This window comes from Bubalus bubalis, chromosome 16 (assembly GCF_019923935.1).
Source record: "Bubalus bubalis isolate 160015118507 breed Murrah chromosome 16, NDDB_SH_1, whole genome shotgun sequence".
NCBI classification, from domain to species: Eukaryota; Metazoa; Chordata; class Mammalia; order Artiodactyla; family Bovidae; genus Bubalus; species Bubalus bubalis.
The window spans coordinates 69,822,329-69,842,286 of record NC_059172.1 but is presented as its reverse complement, the minus strand read 5'-3'; the positions used below and the strand labels follow the sequence as shown (position 1 = coordinate 69,842,286).

The window sequence follows — 19,958 nt, the reverse complement described above, 5'->3', positions numbered from 1 at the left end:
ATGAATGAACTACACAATTTAAGCAACCAATATCCCCCCAAGAAATTAAACATCGCTTTGGTAATAAGAATATAACCATTCAATCAGGAGCTACCATTTATTGAGGGCCTATTAAGTGCAGAAGACTCCTGAGTGTTCCGGAACTGCAAGATCAAACCACTCAATCCTAAAGAAAATCAACCCTTAATATTCATTAGGACTGATGCTGAAGCTGAAGCTCCAATACTTTGGCCATCTGATGCAAAGAGCCCACTCACTAGAAAAGACCCTGATGCTGGAAAAGATTGAGGGCAGGAGGAGAAGGGGATGAAAGAGGATGAGATGGTTGGATGGCATCACTGACTCAATGGATATGAGTTTGAGCAAGCTCTGGGAGACGGTGAAGGACAGGGAAGCCTGGCATGCTGCAGTCCACAGGGTCGCAGAGTCGGACATGACTGAGCGACTGAACAACATTAAGTGCAAGGGTGATATAAAAATTACTGTATTTAATTATCACAACCCTATTCCCATTTTGTAAACAAGGATACTAGGCTCACAGTGGTTAAGTCATGCCCAGGGTCACAAAACAAGCCAGCAGAACAGTCCCTCAGACCCTCCAACAACAAAATTCTTCTTACTAAGCAATCATGCCTTCCAAAGATCAGTCAGTCGTGCACACAATTTTTTAAATCGAATTACAGTTGAGGTACAATATTATATGTTACAAGTGTTCAATACAGTAATACACAATTTTATAGGTTATACTCCATTTTTAGTTATAATAAGATATTGGCTATTTAAGCTAAGTATATCCCTGGAGCTTATTTTAATCATAATAATTTGTACCTCTTAATCCTCTCCCCTGTATTGACCTTCCCCCTGCTTCCCTCTCTTCCCACTGGTAACCACTGGTCAGGTTTCTCTGTATCTGTGAGTCTGTTTCCTTTTTGTTATATTCACTAGTTTGGGGTATTTTTTAGATTTCACATATAAGTGATATCATATAGCGTTTGCATTTCTCTGTATGTCTTGCCCTCCAAGTCCATCCATGTTAGTGCAAATGACAAAATATCACTCCTTTTTATGGCTGAGTAGTATTCCACTGTGTATATATATCACGTCTTCCTTACCCATTCCTCTGTTGTTGGACACTTAGGTTGCTTTCATATCGTGGCAACTGTAAACAATGCTACTATGAACACTGGGATGCATGTATCTTTTTTTGGGTTTTTTTGGATATATACCCAGGACTGGAATTGTAATGTATACTTAATTCTTTTTTTTTTAACTGAAGTCTAGTTAATTTACAATGATTCAGGTATACTGCAAAGTGCACACTTGATTCTAAGTCCTCTTTTCCTGCCTAATTTCTTATGTCAATATTAGGGGAGTTTTAATGAAATGTCCTTGCTTGTGAACAATGGGAAAAGGCTCAGAGAAAGCTTCCTTCTCTCCCTATATGCCTGCATAAATGCCAATATATACAGGCAGGTTTGTGTTATTACTTACAAAAGCTTAGGAGAGCAAGCTGCTGCCAACCACTGTAACACCGAGGCAGAGGATGAAGCCGCCCCTCCCACCTCTCTCATTTAGCCATCTATTATTTTCACGATAGTGTCTCCACTTTAACAATGAATTCCAGACCTGTGGTGCATCAAAGTACTCAGGGACATTTTTAAAATGTCACCTCCAAGTCCCCATGTTAGACCTAAAACATCAAGATCACCTCAAGTGTGGACCAGAAATGAATTTTGGAGAGCCACACTTCACAATTGATTTGAATGCAGAATCAGGGTTGGGAAGCTTGGACTTCTCTGTCATACAAGATCTTGTACAACACATGAACTGAAAAGTTGCGGTAAACTGAAATTTTGTAATTCAATCACATTTTAAGCCAAAACGTGTTAGATTTATGAACCAAAATGACGATGAACAATTAAAAGTGACAACTTTTCTAAAATTAGCCAACCAATGAATCTGCATTTACTCCTTTAAAATGAAGAATTCTTTGCATAAATTGTTACTTTTTCATAAATTTATATTTGAAGTTGATAGTTTTGGTGCCCCATTATTTCATAACTGCTAACCTGAATGACTGGTTAGCATAAGGGAATATGGCTATTTCTGCTGCTAAGTCGCATCAGTCGTGTCCGATTCTGTGTGACCCCATAGACGGCAGCCCACCAGGCTCCCCCGTCCCTGGGATTCTCCAGGCAAGAACACTGGAATGGGTTGCCATTTCCTTCTCCAATGCATGAAAGTGAAAAGTGAAAGTGAAGTCGCTCAGTCATGTCCGACTCCTCGCGACCCCATGGACTGCAGTCTACCAGGCTCCTCTGTCCATGGGATTTGCCAGGCAAGAGTACTGGAGTGGGTTGCCATTGCCTTCTCCAATGACTATTTCAGTTACATCTAAAATATTGTTATAAAGATACAATAACAAAGCAATCATACAAAAAATACATCTAATTCAATAATGATAAAAAAAAGCCTGGGAAACTGCCTATCATATTATACAATAAATATATTTATTTCTGAAACTCAGAAATCACATGGCCAACTGTCACCAAGCCAAACATGACAAGCAGCTATCTAATTACAGGGAAGGAAGGCATAGAAAGTAACATATTGAGCACAATATGGTACAAACATTACATCAGATAATTCTCACATCCTTGAGAATTAGGTTTCCTTATCTCCTTTTTACCGAAACAAAAGCAGGAATGACACTCTGAGTCACAAAGCTCATGGCCTTAAGGTTGAGATGCAGACTCAACTTGGACTGTTCCAAAGCACACCACAGAATTTAAATATTTTAAAACACGTAGGTGTTTGTGATAGTATCTGGGTTTCTTATAACTCCTATGAGTTACAAAAGCTCACGGGTCTGTGACTTGGATTAGCAGCACCGTGCGGAATCACTCACTAATTCGCTCATCTTCTTATGTATGGGTTTCCCTATTGGCTCAGTTGGTACATAACCCGCCTGCCAATGCAGGAGATGCAACTTCAGCCCCTGGGTCGGGAAGACCCCCTGGAGAAGGAAATGGCTCCCTGCTCCAGTATGCTTGCCTGGAAAATTCTATGGACAGAGTCTGGCAGGCTGCAGTCCCTGGGATGACAAAGAGTCAGACACAACTTAGCGACTAAACAACTCATCTATACATTCCACAAAGATCTATGACGGTTGAGTATCTGTCAGGACAAAAGACTGCCCAGTACGAGGCTTGTGACAAATATGACTGCTTGAGAGAGACAGCTGTACAAGTGGAGGACTCACCGGTACAGAAACGTAACGACGCAAGCAGCTGGATGGTGGCGCGGAGCAGTGAGCAGGGATAGAGCCCACATCCCTCTCAGGGCACACACGCTGGATCTGCTGGGCCACGCTTACCTCCTTCCTCTCTTTCACCTGCATGTTTGGCATCACGGACAACACCTTTCAAAGAATCTGTCAAGAGCTACAGAGCTAGGTCAAGAAGAATGCACACACACTGAATTCATGAAGTTCACACACAATAACGCCAGTAGAAAAACCACAATTTATTTTTTTAAGGTCTGTGACATTGCTTTTATTTCTGCTGTTCAATTTCCCTTAATTCACATCTGATGACTTATTTTTTTTAACTTTTAATTTTGTATTGGAGCATAGCCGATTAACAATGTTGTGATAATTTCAGGCGGACAGCAAAGGGACTCAGCCATACACATACACATATCCATTCTCCCCAAACTCCCTTCCCATCCAGGCTGCCACATAACATTGAGTAGAGTTTCCTGTGCTACATAGTAGGCCCTTGTTGGTGATCCATTTTAAATATAGCAAGTGTACATGTTGGTCCCAAACTCCCTAATTATCCCTTCCCCCCACCCTTACCCTCTGGTAACCATAAGTTCACTCTCTAGGTCTGTGAGTCTATTTATGTTTTGTAATAAGAACCCCCAATTTATACTAGAAAAGAGGGAAACATGCTGCAAAATACAATTTCCTGGAGGCAAATGAACTACATGTCTTGGAAAGAGGGAAATGGAAGTAACCAAACACTACTGAACATTTCCTACATGAAGGGCATTGAGGAACTCACATGAACTCATTTAGTCCTCCTAATAGCTTTATGAGGCTTATCTTCATTTATCAAATAAGGAAACTAAGGCACAGAGAATAACTTGCTAGAAACTTACATAACTAGTAAATGGCAAAAAAGCCCAGCTGGTCTGGCTCCAGAATCTATAGTCTTTGCCACTCAAAAAGGAAAAAAGTGCTCCCCTTTACATTTTTAAAATATATGCCAACCATTTAAAAACAATAAACCCAGTATAAGTTACACATTAGGAACACTCATTTCTAAAACAAAAAGCAGTAAGAAGAATGGTGTTGTTTTATAATTTTGCCAATTTCTTTAATGTTTGGCTTAACAGAAGACAGCTGTACTCTAACATTTGCTTCTGCTGTCAATCTACCGCTACGCATTTTTTAGGTGAAGTAGATGAAGAAAATCTGGTCTCATTCAAACACACAGTTGGAAAAAGTATTTTAATACCCTTCTCATATATTTGTGACTATTCTTTGAAACTATACCAAAACACAGCAAGTGAAAATTCTTTAAAGGTAGTTGCAATGTGCATTATAAAACCATATCATAGACATTTCTCCAAATAAAACACAGAGATGGCCAAAAGGCACATGAAAAGATGCTCAACATCACTAATTATTAGAGAAAAGGAAATCAAAACGACAATGAGGTATCACCTCACAACAATCAGAATGGCCATCATCAAAAAGTCTACAAATAATAAACGTTAGAGGTGTGCAGAAAAGGAAACCCTCCTATACTATTGGTGGGAAAGTAAACCGGTGAAGCCACTATGGAGACCAGTTTGGAGGTTCCTCAAAAAACTAAAAATAGAGCTATCATATGATCCAGCAATCCCACTACTGGGCATATATCCAGCTGCTGCTGCTAAGTCGCTTTAGTTGTGTCCGACTCTGTGCGACCCCATAGACGGCAGCCCACCAGGCTCCCCCGTCCCTGGGATTCTCCAGGCAAGAACACTGGAATGGGTTGCCATTTCCTTCTCCAATGCATGAAGGTGAAAAGTGAAAGTGAAGTCGCTCAGTCATGTCCGACTCCTCGCGACCCCATGGACTGCAGCCTACCAGGCTCCTCCATCCTTGGGATTCTTCAGGCAAGAGTACTGGAGTGGGGTGCCATCGCCTTCTCTGGAATATATCCAGAGAAAACCATAATTCAAAAGATAGACTAGACCTACTCGAATGTTTACTGTAGAACTATTACAATAGCCAAGACATGCAAGCAACCTAAATGTTCATCAACAGATGAATGGATAAAGAAGATGTGCATACACACACACACAATGAAATGCTGTGTGTGTGTCAGTTGCTCAGTCGTGTCTGACTCTGCAACCCTATGGACTGTAGCCCACCAGGCTCTTCTGTCCACAGAATTCTCCAGGCAAGAATACTGGAGTGGGTTGCCATTTCCTTCTCCAGGGACAACGGAATGTTACTCAGCCATAAAAAAAGGAATGAAATAATGTTATCTGCAGCAATATCATGGACCTAGAGACTGTCATACCAAGGTAAAGTAAATCAATAAGTCATCTTAAAAAATGATACAAATGAACTTACAAAAGATTGAACAGACTCACAGACTTAGAAAACAAACTTATGGTTACCAAAGGGGAAAAGTGGAAGGGAGGGATAAATTAGGAATCTGGGGATAATATATACACACTACTATATGTAAAATAGGTAAATAACAAGGACCCACTGTATAGCAAAGGTAACTATACCCAATATTTTACAACCTATATAAGAAAAGAATCTGAAAAAGAACAGATTATAGAACCGAATCACTTTGCTGTATACCTGAAAATAACACAACATTGCAAATCAACTACATTTCAATAAAAAATAAGCTTTTTAAAAAGCCATTTCAGGTGAATGTTTCCTGGATATTTCTCTATATTCTGTTATGTTATAATCTATCAGTCCACCTTTCACTTTGGAATTTTCTTTATCAATGTAGGATTTGCTAACATCATACGTTGGTCATAGAAAAATAATGGTTCATTGACCTATGCAAAATCTTCCATACATGGAAATATTCAAGTAAGCAATATCAAGAAAATCACATTTGTTAATACACCACAGATCACAATCATCAGAAAACTCTTCCACATATTGGGTAGCTGTCAAGCTCACAGTTGGCAAATGCAAGTTTTTCAAAATTCTAATTTTCACTTGAAAGCTTGAGTTTTACCATCAGTAGCAAATACTGTCCATTGATTTTCTTGACGTCTCCCTTTATTCACTTCTGAGAAAACAGCAGCTACCAAATACCTAACTCAGAATAACCATCGTTTGTCCATTGTTCTTTCAACTAAACCTGAGACAAGCTGCTAGTTAAACTCAAGACTCAAGTGCTTGTCACACAAGGACTCTTCTTCCCTTTGCAACAGAAGTACTTTATGTGTACTTCCCACTTGGTCACACACGACACTGAAAAGATGTACTTGAGCCTGGAGATTTAATAGAATTGATCATTTGTACCACTTCAACAAGAACATTCTTAAGTGAAATGGGCTTTCTATACCATGTTGGTTAGAAGCGGCCTGATTTCCAATACAGTTGGAGGCCACTGCCTTGATTTATATCGATCTGCCTGTAGTTTTACCCAACGTTGCTTCTGTACCATCAGTACAAACATCAATAAAGTGGAAAAGACACACATCTTAGTAGTCTTAATATTATTATGAAGATAGTTATTAGGTCTCAGAAACCCCCCCGGTGTTCCACACGACACCACTTTGAGAAACACTACTCTGTTCTATAACCTCTTTCAGGAAAAGATGTGAAACTTAAGGATAACTTTAAGATGAAAATGGCTGCAAGGCAGTCATACCTGAAAATGAGTCACCTCCCTGCCCAGGCAAAGAAAGATATGCCCACAGCTCTCAGAAGCTGGTGAAACTTACAGAGAAGACACACACAGCCCCTTTGATGCAAAGCCCTGCTTGAACTCTATCAGATGAACGAATCCTGCTGATTGAAAGCAATGCATCTGAAGAGAGAAAGCAGCCTCTCTAGAAAACACCTGCACAGGAATGCATTTTCTTGCCCTTGTTATAAAAAGGAACACAAATCAACAGTGATATGTGATTGGCAAAAAGGCTCCGTGAGATTACTTTTAAGAGGTGGGAAGAAAAGAAATTGTAATAACTAGCCCAGCAGGAAGTCAGGCAACACTTGGACAAAGGGAAGGATGTAAGAAATGATGACTGAAAGGAAAAGAGAATGATGCTCTCAAGCCAGAAGACCAGAGTATTAGAAAGGTTTAAAGAATAAAAATGACAGAGGAGAAAATATCCACTAAATGGAAAGGAAGGATGTGCCATGCTTTTCATTTTATTTTGGCAAATCTCCTTCTTAAACAATGTACGTTGATTCTTAAACCATGTAAAAATCCAGGCTCTGCCATATATTAAACTACCTGAACTAGAGCAAACGAGTTAACTTCTTGTTGGCCATTACATTGGTATTAATAATTGGGGATAATAGGACCTCCTACACAGTGCTGTTATAAAGCTTAACTGAGACAACAGCAAGGGCTACAAGCAGTTGTTCCAGGACAAAGTGTATGTTCAATACATTCTGGCTTCTTTTACGAGAATGGGGAAATGGAACAAGAATCATGGCTATTGGATGGAGATTATCATACTAAGTGAAGTTGGAAAGAGAAAGACAAATATCATATGATATCATTTACATGTGGAATCTAAAATATGACACAAATGAACTTATCTCAACTTAAATGAACTTCTCTATGTCAGACGTAGAGAACAGACTTGTAGTTGCCAAGGCGACTGGTTGGAGGGATGGATTGGGAGTTTGGGATTAATGGATGCAGACTAACATAAAAGGCAGAGCAGTTTCTACCTTGTTTGCTGGGACACTCCCATCTGGAGCTCTGAGCCACCATGTAAGAACTCTGACTAGCTTGCTGCTGAGAGGAAAGGCCACTTGCAGGAGCTCCAGTCTGCACACCTAGCCTTGAAGCGCACCTCAGCCCTGGGGCCAGGTTAATGAATGAAGGAGTCTCCAGATGACCCAATCCCAAATCATCCAGTCACCTCCGGCCTCTTCTCAGCACAGAGGACAGAAACAAGCCGTCTCTACTAGGCCCTGCCACAGTCCAGACCCACAGCATTGACTGTGCACCTTACTTCTATTATTATTACTTTATACAGCTGAAATAATTATACAGCTCACCATACTGCAGAATCAGGGTGAGTCCTGAGCTTGTCTCCCTGAAACTAGACAGTCCCATTTGGAGGTGATGGGAGACAGTGGCAGCCACTCCCCGGGGCTAGCCTCACCAACACAGATCATCAGACATTAGATTCTCCGAAGGAACCGGCAACCTACATCCCTCACATGCGCAGTTCACAGTAGGGTTCGAGCTCCTCTGAGAATCTAATGCCACAGCTGATGGACAGGAGGCGGAGCTCAGGAGGTAATGCAAACGATGGGGAGCGGCTGTAAATACAGACGAAGCTTTGCTGGCTCACCCGCTGCTCACCCAGTTCCTAACAGGCCACGGACCACTACAGGCCCATGGCCTGGGGGTTGGGGACCCCTTGCCTTTAACAAACCTCCAGCTTCTTACCCTCACAATCCCCACTGTCTTCAGGGTTTCGGGTAAATGGTATTGTGCTGCTGGTTACAAGTACTTCCCAGGTGCCTTCATTTAAGCCACTGTGATTTCAGAAGGCATTTTCTTTTCCTCTTCTAGTGAAAGGGACATTAGACCACTTCTTTTTTCAGAAACTAGAGTGGAGTTAGGTGTGTTCTGCAGGGAGTTTAACGCAGAAACAGATGTCTACTGCATCCACAAGGTTCCATAATTCTGAAAAAGAACATTTCCTAGAACATGTCTTTCTCTTTCCAACTTCACTTAGTATGATAATCTCCATCCAATAGCCATGATTCTTGTTCCATTTCCCCATTCTCGTTTCTACCCTTCCTCTTTCTTGACCCGTCCCTCAAAAAAGACCCCAGAGAGGCCCTCTTGTCTGCCCTCACATCTTTTTCTTTGACAATTAATGGCTCATCCTTCAATGTATAAGGAGATCTTGCAAATCAATATGCAGAAGTTTCACATAAATAGAAAGTTCTCAGGAAAAGATACAAATAGTTTATAAATGTATAAAAGGATGCTAAATGCCACTCATAATAAATAAATAAAAATTTAAAATATAAGAGTTTTTTTCTTTATCAGGTGGTAAAATTTGAACAAAACTGACTTGAGGAGAATTTATGGAAAAAAACAGAACCTCTGGAAGGTAACTTGGCTATATCCATTAACATTCAAAATGTACTCATATGTGATTATCGTTCTAGAAATTTATATTAGATATATATTAGCACATTTGCAAAGAGGTAAGCACAAAGCTATTAAAGTACTGCCTGCAATATCAAGCACTGAAAACAAACCTACCATCCTAAAATGAGGGTTGATTATAAATTAAGAGTTCATATGAATGAACAAATTGCCCTCACATCTTTCAACCAAATTTTCCCCCATCACCAGGATGAACAACTTGGTGGCCATGATACTAGGAGCCCATCCCTCAGGAAACAAGAGAATATGACATTCCCTCCTTTCCCCAGACTGCCCAGACAGAAAGGCTGACTCATGAGAAACCTGGTTCTCAGAGCCCTTCAGAGCATGGCTCCTGTGAGGAAGGGCAAGGCGGGCCCACACCTGCTCTGGGGCCCCACGCCTGGGCCTCCCTTCCCAGAGCAGCCCTTACAGCTGAGCAGTGGCCGCTGGCAGGGACATGCCAGCAGCACGCAGGGAGGCGCAGGGCCACGGGGTGTGTGTGGGCCCCACCTCACACTGAGGCAGAGCAGGCATGAAGACAGGACACCTGCCATCCTTGTCTGGCTCTGCCTGTTCTGAGAGGGGTGGTGGGGAGGACAGGGCTCATCGGAAGAGGTGTGAGACAGCAGAGAGGGGAGCGCCTATCGCGTGGCTCCCACACGAGCCCAGGTCACAGGAGTCCAGCCAGTGGGGCGGTGGAGACACGTGAAGGAAGGGGATGGGTCCAGGAGACTTCCTGGGGCCCACCTGGTGACTGAGCGGGTGCGGGTGAGGAAGTGGAGAAGCACTCGACAGTCTGCGGAACACCTTCAAAGGCAGCAACAGCGAGAATGACGCAGTGGGGAATGGCATCCGAGCAAGTCCAAACCGGCACCCTGAACCAGATGAGCGAGCCCCCCGCCCGCCACCCGCTGGCACAGGCTGGTGCGAAGAAGCAGCTGACCCGAGGTGGAGGAGGCCAGGCTGACGGTGGGGCCTCCCCAGGAGAGGGGCTTCTCAGGGCTAAATCCCGCCCCAAGAGAGGGGCTTCTCAGGGCTAAATCCCGCCCCAGGAGAGGGGCATCTCAGGGCTAAAGTCCTCCCTAGGAGAGGGGCATCTCAGGGCTAAATCCCGCCCCAGGGGCATCTCAGGGCTAAAGCCCTCCCCAGGAGAGGGGCATCTCAGGGCTAAATTCTGCCCCAGGAGAGGTGCATTTCGGGGCTAAATCCTTCCCCAGGAGAGGGGCATCTCGGCGCTAAATCCCTCCCCATGAGAGGGACTTCTCGGGGCTAAATCCCTCCCCAGGAGAGGAGCATCTTGGGGCTAAATCGGTCCCCAGGAGAGGGGCATCTTGGGGCTAAATCGGTCCCCAGGAGAGGGGCATCTCAGGGCTAAACCCACCCTGACACTTCCATTTGTTTCTCTCAAGGACCAGATTCCTGGAGGAACCCCACAAACAAATCTAGGAATACCCCCGAGAAACAGTAGACCCCCCTCCTTTGACAGCAGCCTGCTAAGTTGGTAAGCTCCGCTCCCAGATGCCTCACTGACCTACCTTCCAAGTAAAGAGTCTCAGAAACGCCAAGTGGCAAAGTGAGGTTCAAGCTGACAGTGGAGTATTTTCTCCCCATCAGTCCACACCAGAACTCCAAGGAGGAATGGTACATTTTACTCAGAAACATGTCCTGGTCCCACAATAAGAAGCCCAGTGATGTTGCCTTCAGACAAACAGGGTTAGTATCTTTTTAGAATAGCACTGGCCAGTGGAACTTGCTGTGATGATTGGAAATGGTTCTTAGGCACCTGAATCCTGGCTAAACTAAACTGAAGGTTTAATTTCATTTAATGCTCATTAATTTTAGATGGCCACATGTGGCTAGTGGTTACCGTGGACGGAGGAGATCTAGAACTTAAAAACAAAAAAACAAAAAAACAGGGGCCAGATTAAGCTGCCAGGAAAAAAAAAAAAAAACCATGGAATTCTATTTCTCTACTGTGAGGAAGTGAACTTCCTTAACCGTGCAGCATCCGCTCCAGCTTTTTTCCAGCTCTGAACTCTTCTCTGGTCCTGACAATTATATATCAATGTGCCTCCAACACATCACAACTCAGAAGGCCCTTAGAGACCCGAGCCCAAACGGTCCACTGTAGGAAGCCACTCCACAATGTCCCTGCCGTCTTTACCAGGTGCCCTCAGCAGCAGTGAGACTCAGCATCAGTCCACCCCCAAAATCCTAGGATACTCTTTCAAAGGGAAATCAAGGATGCTCAAAATAATAAAAAATAAATTTTGCACCATGCTTTACCTCTTATGTGGCCCTTTCACATGCATTATCTCAGGAAAGCCTCACCTAACATCAGGATATAAGCATTAGTAACACATTTATTTTACATAAGTGAATTGGCCAAGGCAGTATCACCAGCACTTGGTCACCATGCACCCTAACCTCACACGTCTTCCAAGGGGTGAGAGGTCAAAAGACAATGGAAAAGTTGTGGTGATGAAGGGGGAAGGCGTGGAGGAGGGATTAGAGGATGCAATCAGGCACATCAGCCAGGAGCCACAGAAATCAAACTGACGTTAATCTCAACTATTAAACAGGAACAGTCTCAGTTCCAAAGAGTAAAGCACCAGTCTAGGCTAATTTATGGGGTGGGGGGGAGGCTATGCCCTAAAATAGTGCTTCTCAAAGTGTGGTCCCCGAACCAGAACCAGCAGCAACAGTGGCCCCTGGAAACTTGTCTGAAGCGCAAATTCTGAGGCCCTCTCCAAGCCCTGTTGAAACAGAAACAGCCAGTGGGGCCCAGCAGTCTGGCTTAAAACAAGCCCTCCTGATGATTCCCATGTCCACCCACGTTTGAGAACCACTGTGCCACAATTCTACATCTGAAGCCCAGGCCATTTCCTCTGGGAAATAAACAACCTGGTCATCAAGGGAAAGGAAAGGGAGCCGCTGGGAGTGAAGTTTGAGACACGTCCTGGTGACATCAGCCCTGATGTACTGTACTTCAGGTAATAAAGGACTCAGTCCAGTCGGTAAAAGAATCTGCCTGTAATGCAGGAGACCTAGGTTTGAGCTCTAGGTCAGGAAGAACCCTTGGAGAAGGAAATGGCAACCCATTCCGGTATTCTTGCCTGGAGAATCCCATGGACAGTGGAGCCTGGCGGGCTTCAGTCCATGGGGTCGCAAAAGTCAGACACAACTTAGTGTCTTAGTGACACCACCACCAAGCTGTGAACTAGCTCGGGACCGCACACACCTCCTGTGGTCAGGGCACAGAGGAAATTGTTCTTTACTCAGAAAATCTTGGTTTAGGAGTTTTCCTGTTGGCCCAGTGGATAAGAATCTGGACGCGAGTTCCATCCCTGGCCTGGGAGCTAACTACATGCTGCGGGACAACTAAGCCCGTGTGCTCGGCCACGAGTGCAGCCAAAAAAAACTTTTTACATAAATTCTAAAAAAGAAATTGGTTTAGAAGTAGGAGAAAGGTACAGAGAAGGCGATGGCACCCCACTCCAGTACTCTTGCCTGGAAAATCCCATGGATGGAGGAGCCTGGAAGACTGCAGTCCATGGGGTCGCTGAGGGTCGGATACAACTGAGAGACTTCACTTTCACTTTTCACTTTCATGCATTGGAGAAGGGAATGGCAACCCACTCCAGTGTTCTTGCCTGGAGAATCCCAGGGACAGGGGAGCCTGTTGGGCTGCCGTCTATGGGGTCGCACAGAGTCAGATGGGGTCGCACAGAGTCAGACACGACTGAAGCGACTTAGCAGCAGCAGCAGCAGGGGAAAGGTATATTCTATAGGGAATACTAGATTGTGAACAGAGTATCCTAGCTTCTAATCTCAATAAATATTTGCAAACAGCAAGGTCTTACTGTATAGCACAGGGAACTATATTCAATACCTTGTAATAAGGCATCATGGAAAAAATATGAAAAAGAATATATATACATAAATCACTTTGCTGTACAGCATAAATTAACACAATATTGTAAATCAACTATACTTAAATAATTTTTAGAATAAATAGTATTTAGTACACAACTGTGTTCCCAAGTGTGAAAAGACAAATTTCTATGGCTTTTTTTAAGCTTCGATGATTAAGAGCTGGTATTCCAGTTTCTCAGAGAAAGAAATGAGAATATACAAAACAAAATCATTTATCTCCTGCTATTTTAAAATAATAATAGGCATTTATTGACTGTGCCCAGCACTGTGCTAAGTACTATATATGCATCATTTGATTTCACCTGCACCCTCCTCCCCCAGGTGAGCACTATGACTGTCTCCACTGTCTCTGTGAGGCTGCACAGGTCACATTCGCTGAGCTCACACAGCAAGGAGGAGGCAGGGCCAAGAAGCAAACCAGATCTATCCGACCTAAACAATCCAAAATACTATTGCTTTTTTCATTTTGACACATATTCTAACTTTAAATCTATTCAACCTTACTCATACTCTTTATGTTATTCAGTTTTAAGTACTTCCTTTTAAAGGCTAGTATGCCACGTGCTGTTCAAAAGAGTCCTCAACCACTCGGTTTACTCAGAGTCTTTCAGCCCGTGCTCAAGAACCTGGGTAACTTACACGGAAGAATTCATGCCAGTAAAATATTCAAAACCTAGATCGAAGGCAAGAACCCACTGTCTTCTCACCGTGCTCGGGCAACATGCCCAGGGAAGCCCTCCCTGACCCTGATCAGAGGGGAACTCCCTGAGGCTTCTCTTCTCTCGGTTCCCACATACTTCTCCCTCGCTCTTCTCTATTCTGACAGTAACACCTGGGAATATCTGCACACCACTGCGCCAATAGTGAGCTTGGGAGAGTGGGAACTATATCTGAATCACCGGTGGGCTTCCAGAGCACTAAAATACACAATCGACACCTAAGAGATGGTTGATAACATGGATAGCAAGACATACACATTATTAAGAGGGTATAAGGGAACTGCAATTTGAAGACGTAAAACTATGAGACTTTTAAAAAACAGAAAATCTTTGGGAAATTAACTTGGGCAAAATGTTTTTAGATGTGACACCAAAAGCACAGTTCATAAAAGCAAAAAAAAAAAAAAAAAAAAAAAATCAATAAACTGGATATTAGCAAAATTTTTAAAAATTTTGTCCTCTAAATGATCCTGTTAAAAGTTTAAAAAGACAGGCTACATGTTGGAAAAAAATATATACACAAGCCACAAATCTGACAAAGGACTCATATCTGGACTATATGAAGAATTCTCAAAGCTCAATAGCAAAAAAAAAAAAAAAAAAAAAAATACACTTAGAACATGGGCAAGACAGGAGCAGACATTTCACCATAAAGGACACACAGATGACAAATAAGCACATGATGGTCCAACACCATCAGCCATTAGAGAATGCAAATCAAAACCATGATGAGACTAGAGCATTTACTGGGAGACTAAAATAATAAACAAATAAAATATGGATGCAGAAAAACTGCACCTCTCACATGGCTGGTGGGAATGTGAAAGAGTATAGCCATGCTGGGAAAGTTTGACGATTTCTTTAAAAAAGAAAAAACTAAACATATGCTTACCATCCAAAACCCAGCAATCGCAATCCAAGGCATCTGTCTTAGAGAAATGAAAACTCTGTCCTCATCAAAACCTGTACATGAATGTTCACAGCAACCTCAACTGTAAAAGCCAAAAACTGAAAACAAGCTGGGTGTCTTTTAGTGGGCAAATGCTTAAACAAACTGGTATATCAACACCATAGAATATTACTCAGCAATAAAAAGGAATGAACTAGAGATGATGCAACGGTTTGGGTGGATCTCAAGGGTGTTATGCTGAGTGAAAATGCTAATCTCAAAAGACCACATACCGCATAAAGCTATGTATGTAACATTCTCAAAATTACAGATGGCAAAGAGCCACACAAAAAACCACCCAAGTTACCAGGTTTAAGAGATGGGGCGGGGCTAAGGGAGGCGTGACTACAAAGGCGTGGCGCAAAGAGCTCGGAGGTGAAAGAACAACTCTGTATCTTGACTGCGGAAGTAGCTACAGGAATCCACACAGACGAAGGATACGACACCGCCCTCCCCCCAAATGTCCGCATGTAAAACTGGTGAAGTCTGAATATGGTTTGGATTGTACCAACGTTTCTTTACTGGTTCCGCTGCTATGCTCTGGTTATGTGCTGCTGCTAAGTCGCTTCAGTCGTGTCTGACTCTGTGTGACCCGATAGACGGCAGCCCACCAGGCTCCCCCGTCCCTGGGATAAGTGAGATGTTACCAATGGGGGAGACAGAAGTGAAGTGAACAAGGGACCTCTCTTCGATTTTTGCAACTTCCCATAAAGCTACAATCATTTCAAAACTAAAAGTTAAACAACGGAATTACAGGCATTTCACTGAAAACAAACAAAAAAAGAAGTGTACGTAACTGCACGACTGGCCAGTGAAGTCCCAATTACAGATTTAAACACACAAAGTAGGCCCACTGGCTTGATTTTTTTTTTAAGTTAAACCCAATTCTCCAGAGGCATAAAGGGGATACATTTCCTAATATGTTGGAGGTACTCCCTCATCCTCCAATAAAGGGAGGAAAGATGCCTGATGTGTGAGCCACTTTGGGAATCCAGGAGTCTGGTCCTAACAGCCTGGCATGAATAGACCCTAAAGTTTCACAAGGATGGAGGCCAAGGGCCCACAAGTCAGAGGAGAACTGAAAGCGGTGCCAACACACAAGCCCAGGCGAGGCTCTCTTTCAGAAAATGCCCTGTGTGGATCTACCCACGATGGCCAAGATTTAAATTCTGCCTTCCTTCCGAGACAAAACAAACCAACAAAATAATTAAAAAAAAAATTGTTAAGCAAACAAATAAAAACCTCAACAACCCCAGACTATTTCCAACAAACCTTATAATTAAATATGTCCTCTTCCATGACCTCCAAGCTACCCCTTGCTTTTCAAGTATTCCACTGCTTGGTGAATTCTGGGACATAAGAACCTACCAAAATTAATGAAAAACTAGGAGGAGAAAAATTATTCAAAACACTAGAGAATTCACTGATCTAAGCTTCCACATCCATTTAAAATGCAGACAGATACTTGGAAGTGGTGAAGGGTTGTGAGGGGGTGCAGTTCCTGCCAGGAGAATGTTACTTTGTGAGAATTTTGCTTATCAGGACTATTAACAGGTCTTACAAAGTTACTTCCTTTTTCATTTACTGGCCTGGAAAATCAGATTTTTACAATTTTCACTAGCAATCCCCTCCTTTCCTAAGTCATTCATTATTTTTTTTTCTTTGAAAAGCTTTATGTCACACAATACTTCATCATTTTCAAAGCATTTTCACAAATTACTGAGAAACGCAGCACTGGTACCCATGGGCTGTACTTTTCCACAAAACTCTCACCAACCAGACTGCCATCTAATTTCAATTAGTTCAGCCATGTTTCCCCCAGGCACTGGGTCCACACTTCTCCACAGGGGTAGACATCAAAAAAAAAAAAAAAAAAAAAGCAGAGTTCTCTACACAGAAGCCTTCCAGAAAAACCAGTCAAGGGCAGACACTCCAAGTCTAATCAGCAGAGTGCCTTCCCATAAAATCACTCACATTTCTGCATTCCTGTGCTTTTCTTAAGGACAGCAATTTAAAATTTCATTTAAACTCAAAGTCCTCCATTAGCTTCCATGAAAAGATGTATTTTTAAGTGCTTTGATCTCCACATGTCCTTCTGTACATTAGTATTCTTCACCCTCCACCATCTGCACCGAAGCAAAACACCAAGACTTGTGCATATTTTAAAAAGAAGGGAGAGGGAAGTGGATTTAAGAGCACCTTCTCAGGACTTCCCTGGTGCTAGAGTGGCTAAGACTCTCTGATCTCAAAACCTGGGACCTGTGTTACATCCCTGGTCAGGGAACTATATCTCAGTGCCACAACTAAGACTGCCTCCCCACCTAAGTCAAAAAAAAAATTTTTTTTTTAAAGAGCGCCTTCTCTCATCCTATCCTACTTATAGAGTTCACAAGGGTTTCTTCATTTATCTTGAAAAAAATGTATCTCACCAAAGCAAGTATATCCATCCAAAAACTAAGCATCCACCCACACCCCACCAGGGAGTAGAGGCAGGCGGCTCTAAAGCCTTCTCCTCTATGCCCTACTCCTTTTTATTCTGATCAAATCAGTGGTTTCCAATCCTCTGCTCCCCTGCAGAACAGCTCAAAATGTGTGAAGTACTGTGACCACATTGCTTCCATAAAAAGCGTTATAGTAGATGCTATGATGATCCGAGCCCGGTCCTGGGAGATAAACGTCACACTGGTCTAGATGCTTCAAGAACTTGAAATCTAGAGAGACCCCACCCCCTACCATGTTAGATGTCCAAGAAGAGCCATGGGGTCCAGGAGAGGTGGGCAGTCAGGGGAAATCTTCAGTCAGCCTGGCAGGACACACTGGCCAGTTTTGGAAGCAGAGAGAGGAATGACTGTTCAACATTTCAAGTCCAGACTTTTCACTTCCCGAAAAGGAAGGACATTTTTTGGAATAGGAGCTATGAATAAGCCCTCTATTCTGGTTGTATTTGCTTACAGCAAGTATCCTTATTGTTTGGGGTGGTCCAAAGCATCTTTGGGGATCATAAAGGGTGACTGACTCCCTACCTCCAGTGCCTGTTGTGTGTGTGTGTTTAGTTGTCGAGTCAGTGACTCCTTCCGACCCTTTGGACTGTAGCCCCCCAAAGCTCCTCTGCCCATGAGGTTTTTCAGGCCAGAATACTAGAGTGGGTTGCCATTTCCTTCTCCAGGGGATCTTCCCAACCCAGGGATGGAACAAAAACTCGATCCTCTTAACACGCCTCGGAAGAAGGAAGCCGGCAACCATGTCCACACTCCAACAGGACACGGCAAAGGAACTGAGGAGGGACCGAGAGGAAAAAGTGTTCTGTCCCAACCGCCAAGTCTCCGAGGCCGGCCCATCATCAGGACCACGTCTACTGAAGCCCCAGTCCAGGTGATCCACACACCAGCCGGGCATTTTCCAAAGCACGTGCCACCTGGGGACAGTAAACCAACACCGAAATCAAAGATGCAAAAACCCTTGGAACAAAAATGTAAAGTCTTTACAGCCATCAGTCAAGATACTAGAGGGCAGGGCGTGGCGAGGAGCGGGAGCTGCGGGCCGCCAGCCGGGTTCTCAGCCGGAGCTCCTAAGGGGGAAATCTGGAAAGGTCGCCACGGCGGGGATCCTGGAGGTGGGTGTGCGCCAGCAGCTCGTCGGTTCGGCCGCCCGGCCCTCCAGCTCGGCTGCCCACGGGGCACGTCCGGCCCCCTGGCCCAGCCCGGGGGCCCGGCTCTGCCCAGCTGTCATCAACCGAAGTGCCAATCTCCCTCCTGCCACGGAAGTCCCATTCCAAGAAAGGCCAGTGCCACTTGGAAAGTTTAATGTTTCCCCCACCCCGAAAACAGATGCTTTTGAAGCAACAGTAACAGCAAGGGAGAGAAAGGGATCTAACTCCCCAGTTTCGGCCAAAGAAACTTGTCCGCGGAGAACAAAGAAGCAGCAATCGGAGAAGGCGATCCGAGGCTGGGGCGTCCCTTCGCCGCCCCCACCCTCCAGGGCCGAGAGTTTGGGGCCCTAGGAAGGTCCCCGCGTGTCGGGCGGGCGGGCGTGCGCGCCTTTGTCTCGCGCGCCGGGAAGCGGCCGCCGGCCACCGCTTCCCTCCGCCGCTTCCCTCGGCCGCCGGGGACCCGCGCGCGGGCGGGTCGTGCGGAGCGCGGCCATATGGCAGCGCCCCTCCGTTAAAGGCCTGCCCCACGGATGGGGCGCTTCTGCACCCCGGGTCCCGGGCCGCGACGGCCAAACGACTCCCAGTCTGGGGCCTGCAGAGTGGCGCGGAAACGGAGTTCTAATTTTTTTTTTTTTTAAGTAATCTGGGTAAGGGAGATCAAGATTCCGGTGGCGGGCACTCTCGGTCCCAGGGGCCGAAAAAAAGGCTGCCCAAGTCGCTCCGGAGCCGGGCCGACCTCAGCCCGGAGCCCCCCGGGAAAGGAGCTCTCCCCACCGCTCCCCCGGCCCGGAGTGGTTGGGGGCGGAGAGCATCGATCGGCTGGGTCCTCGGCGCTGGAGACTCAGGGGCGCCCCTCCCTGCACCCCGAGCGGGGACTGGTTACCTCTCACCGCAGACTCACAAGTTCCCCGGCGCAACTTTGCCCTCCACATGAGGCGATCATGGCCAGCTCAGCTCCGCGGCTGGGGACGGCGGCCGCCGGGCAGCGCGCTGGGCACGGCGTGGGGGCAGCCTGCGGAAGCGGCGCCCGGCGATCGCCCCCATTCACACGGGAAGCGGAGACCAGCCCGGGGCTTCCCCTCCAGCCCCAAACCCCAGCGCCGCCTCTGGGTCCTAGAGCGCCCTGGCGCCCGCGCCGCCGCCCGGGGAGGGTGGTCCGGGCTGGTCCGCGTAACCCTACACTCCACCCCCGCCGGGCGCCCGGCCGCTGGGCCCTAGAGCCCGCCTTCACCCGCTCGCCGCCCCTCCCCAGGCCCCGGAGACCGCCTGCTGCCACCTCCCTGGGCTCCAGCTCGAGTGTCCGCCCCGGAGTGAGG

General features: G+C 45.1%; 1 protein-coding gene across 5 annotated transcripts in view; it reads right to left on the bottom strand.

Moving 5' to 3' along the window:
* Window positions 1-19,958, bottom strand: part of AMOTL1 (angiomotin like 1) — a 199,079-nt gene that overhangs the window by 103,053 nt on the left and 76,068 nt on the right. Inside the window, exon 1 of one of the 5 annotated variants that reach the window (XM_045163009.1) lies at window positions 19,544-19,797. The exons of 3 other annotated variants lie outside the window; for them this stretch is intronic. In XM_045163009.1, coding sequence (XP_045018944.1) covers window positions 19,544-19,574 — 31 coding nt within the window. In that variant the 5' untranslated portion in view covers window positions 19,575-19,797. Of the gene's footprint in view, window positions 1-19,525; window positions 19,798-19,958 lie in introns of those variants that run through there. One more of the 5 variants, XM_045163008.1, reaches the window with a different exon arrangement.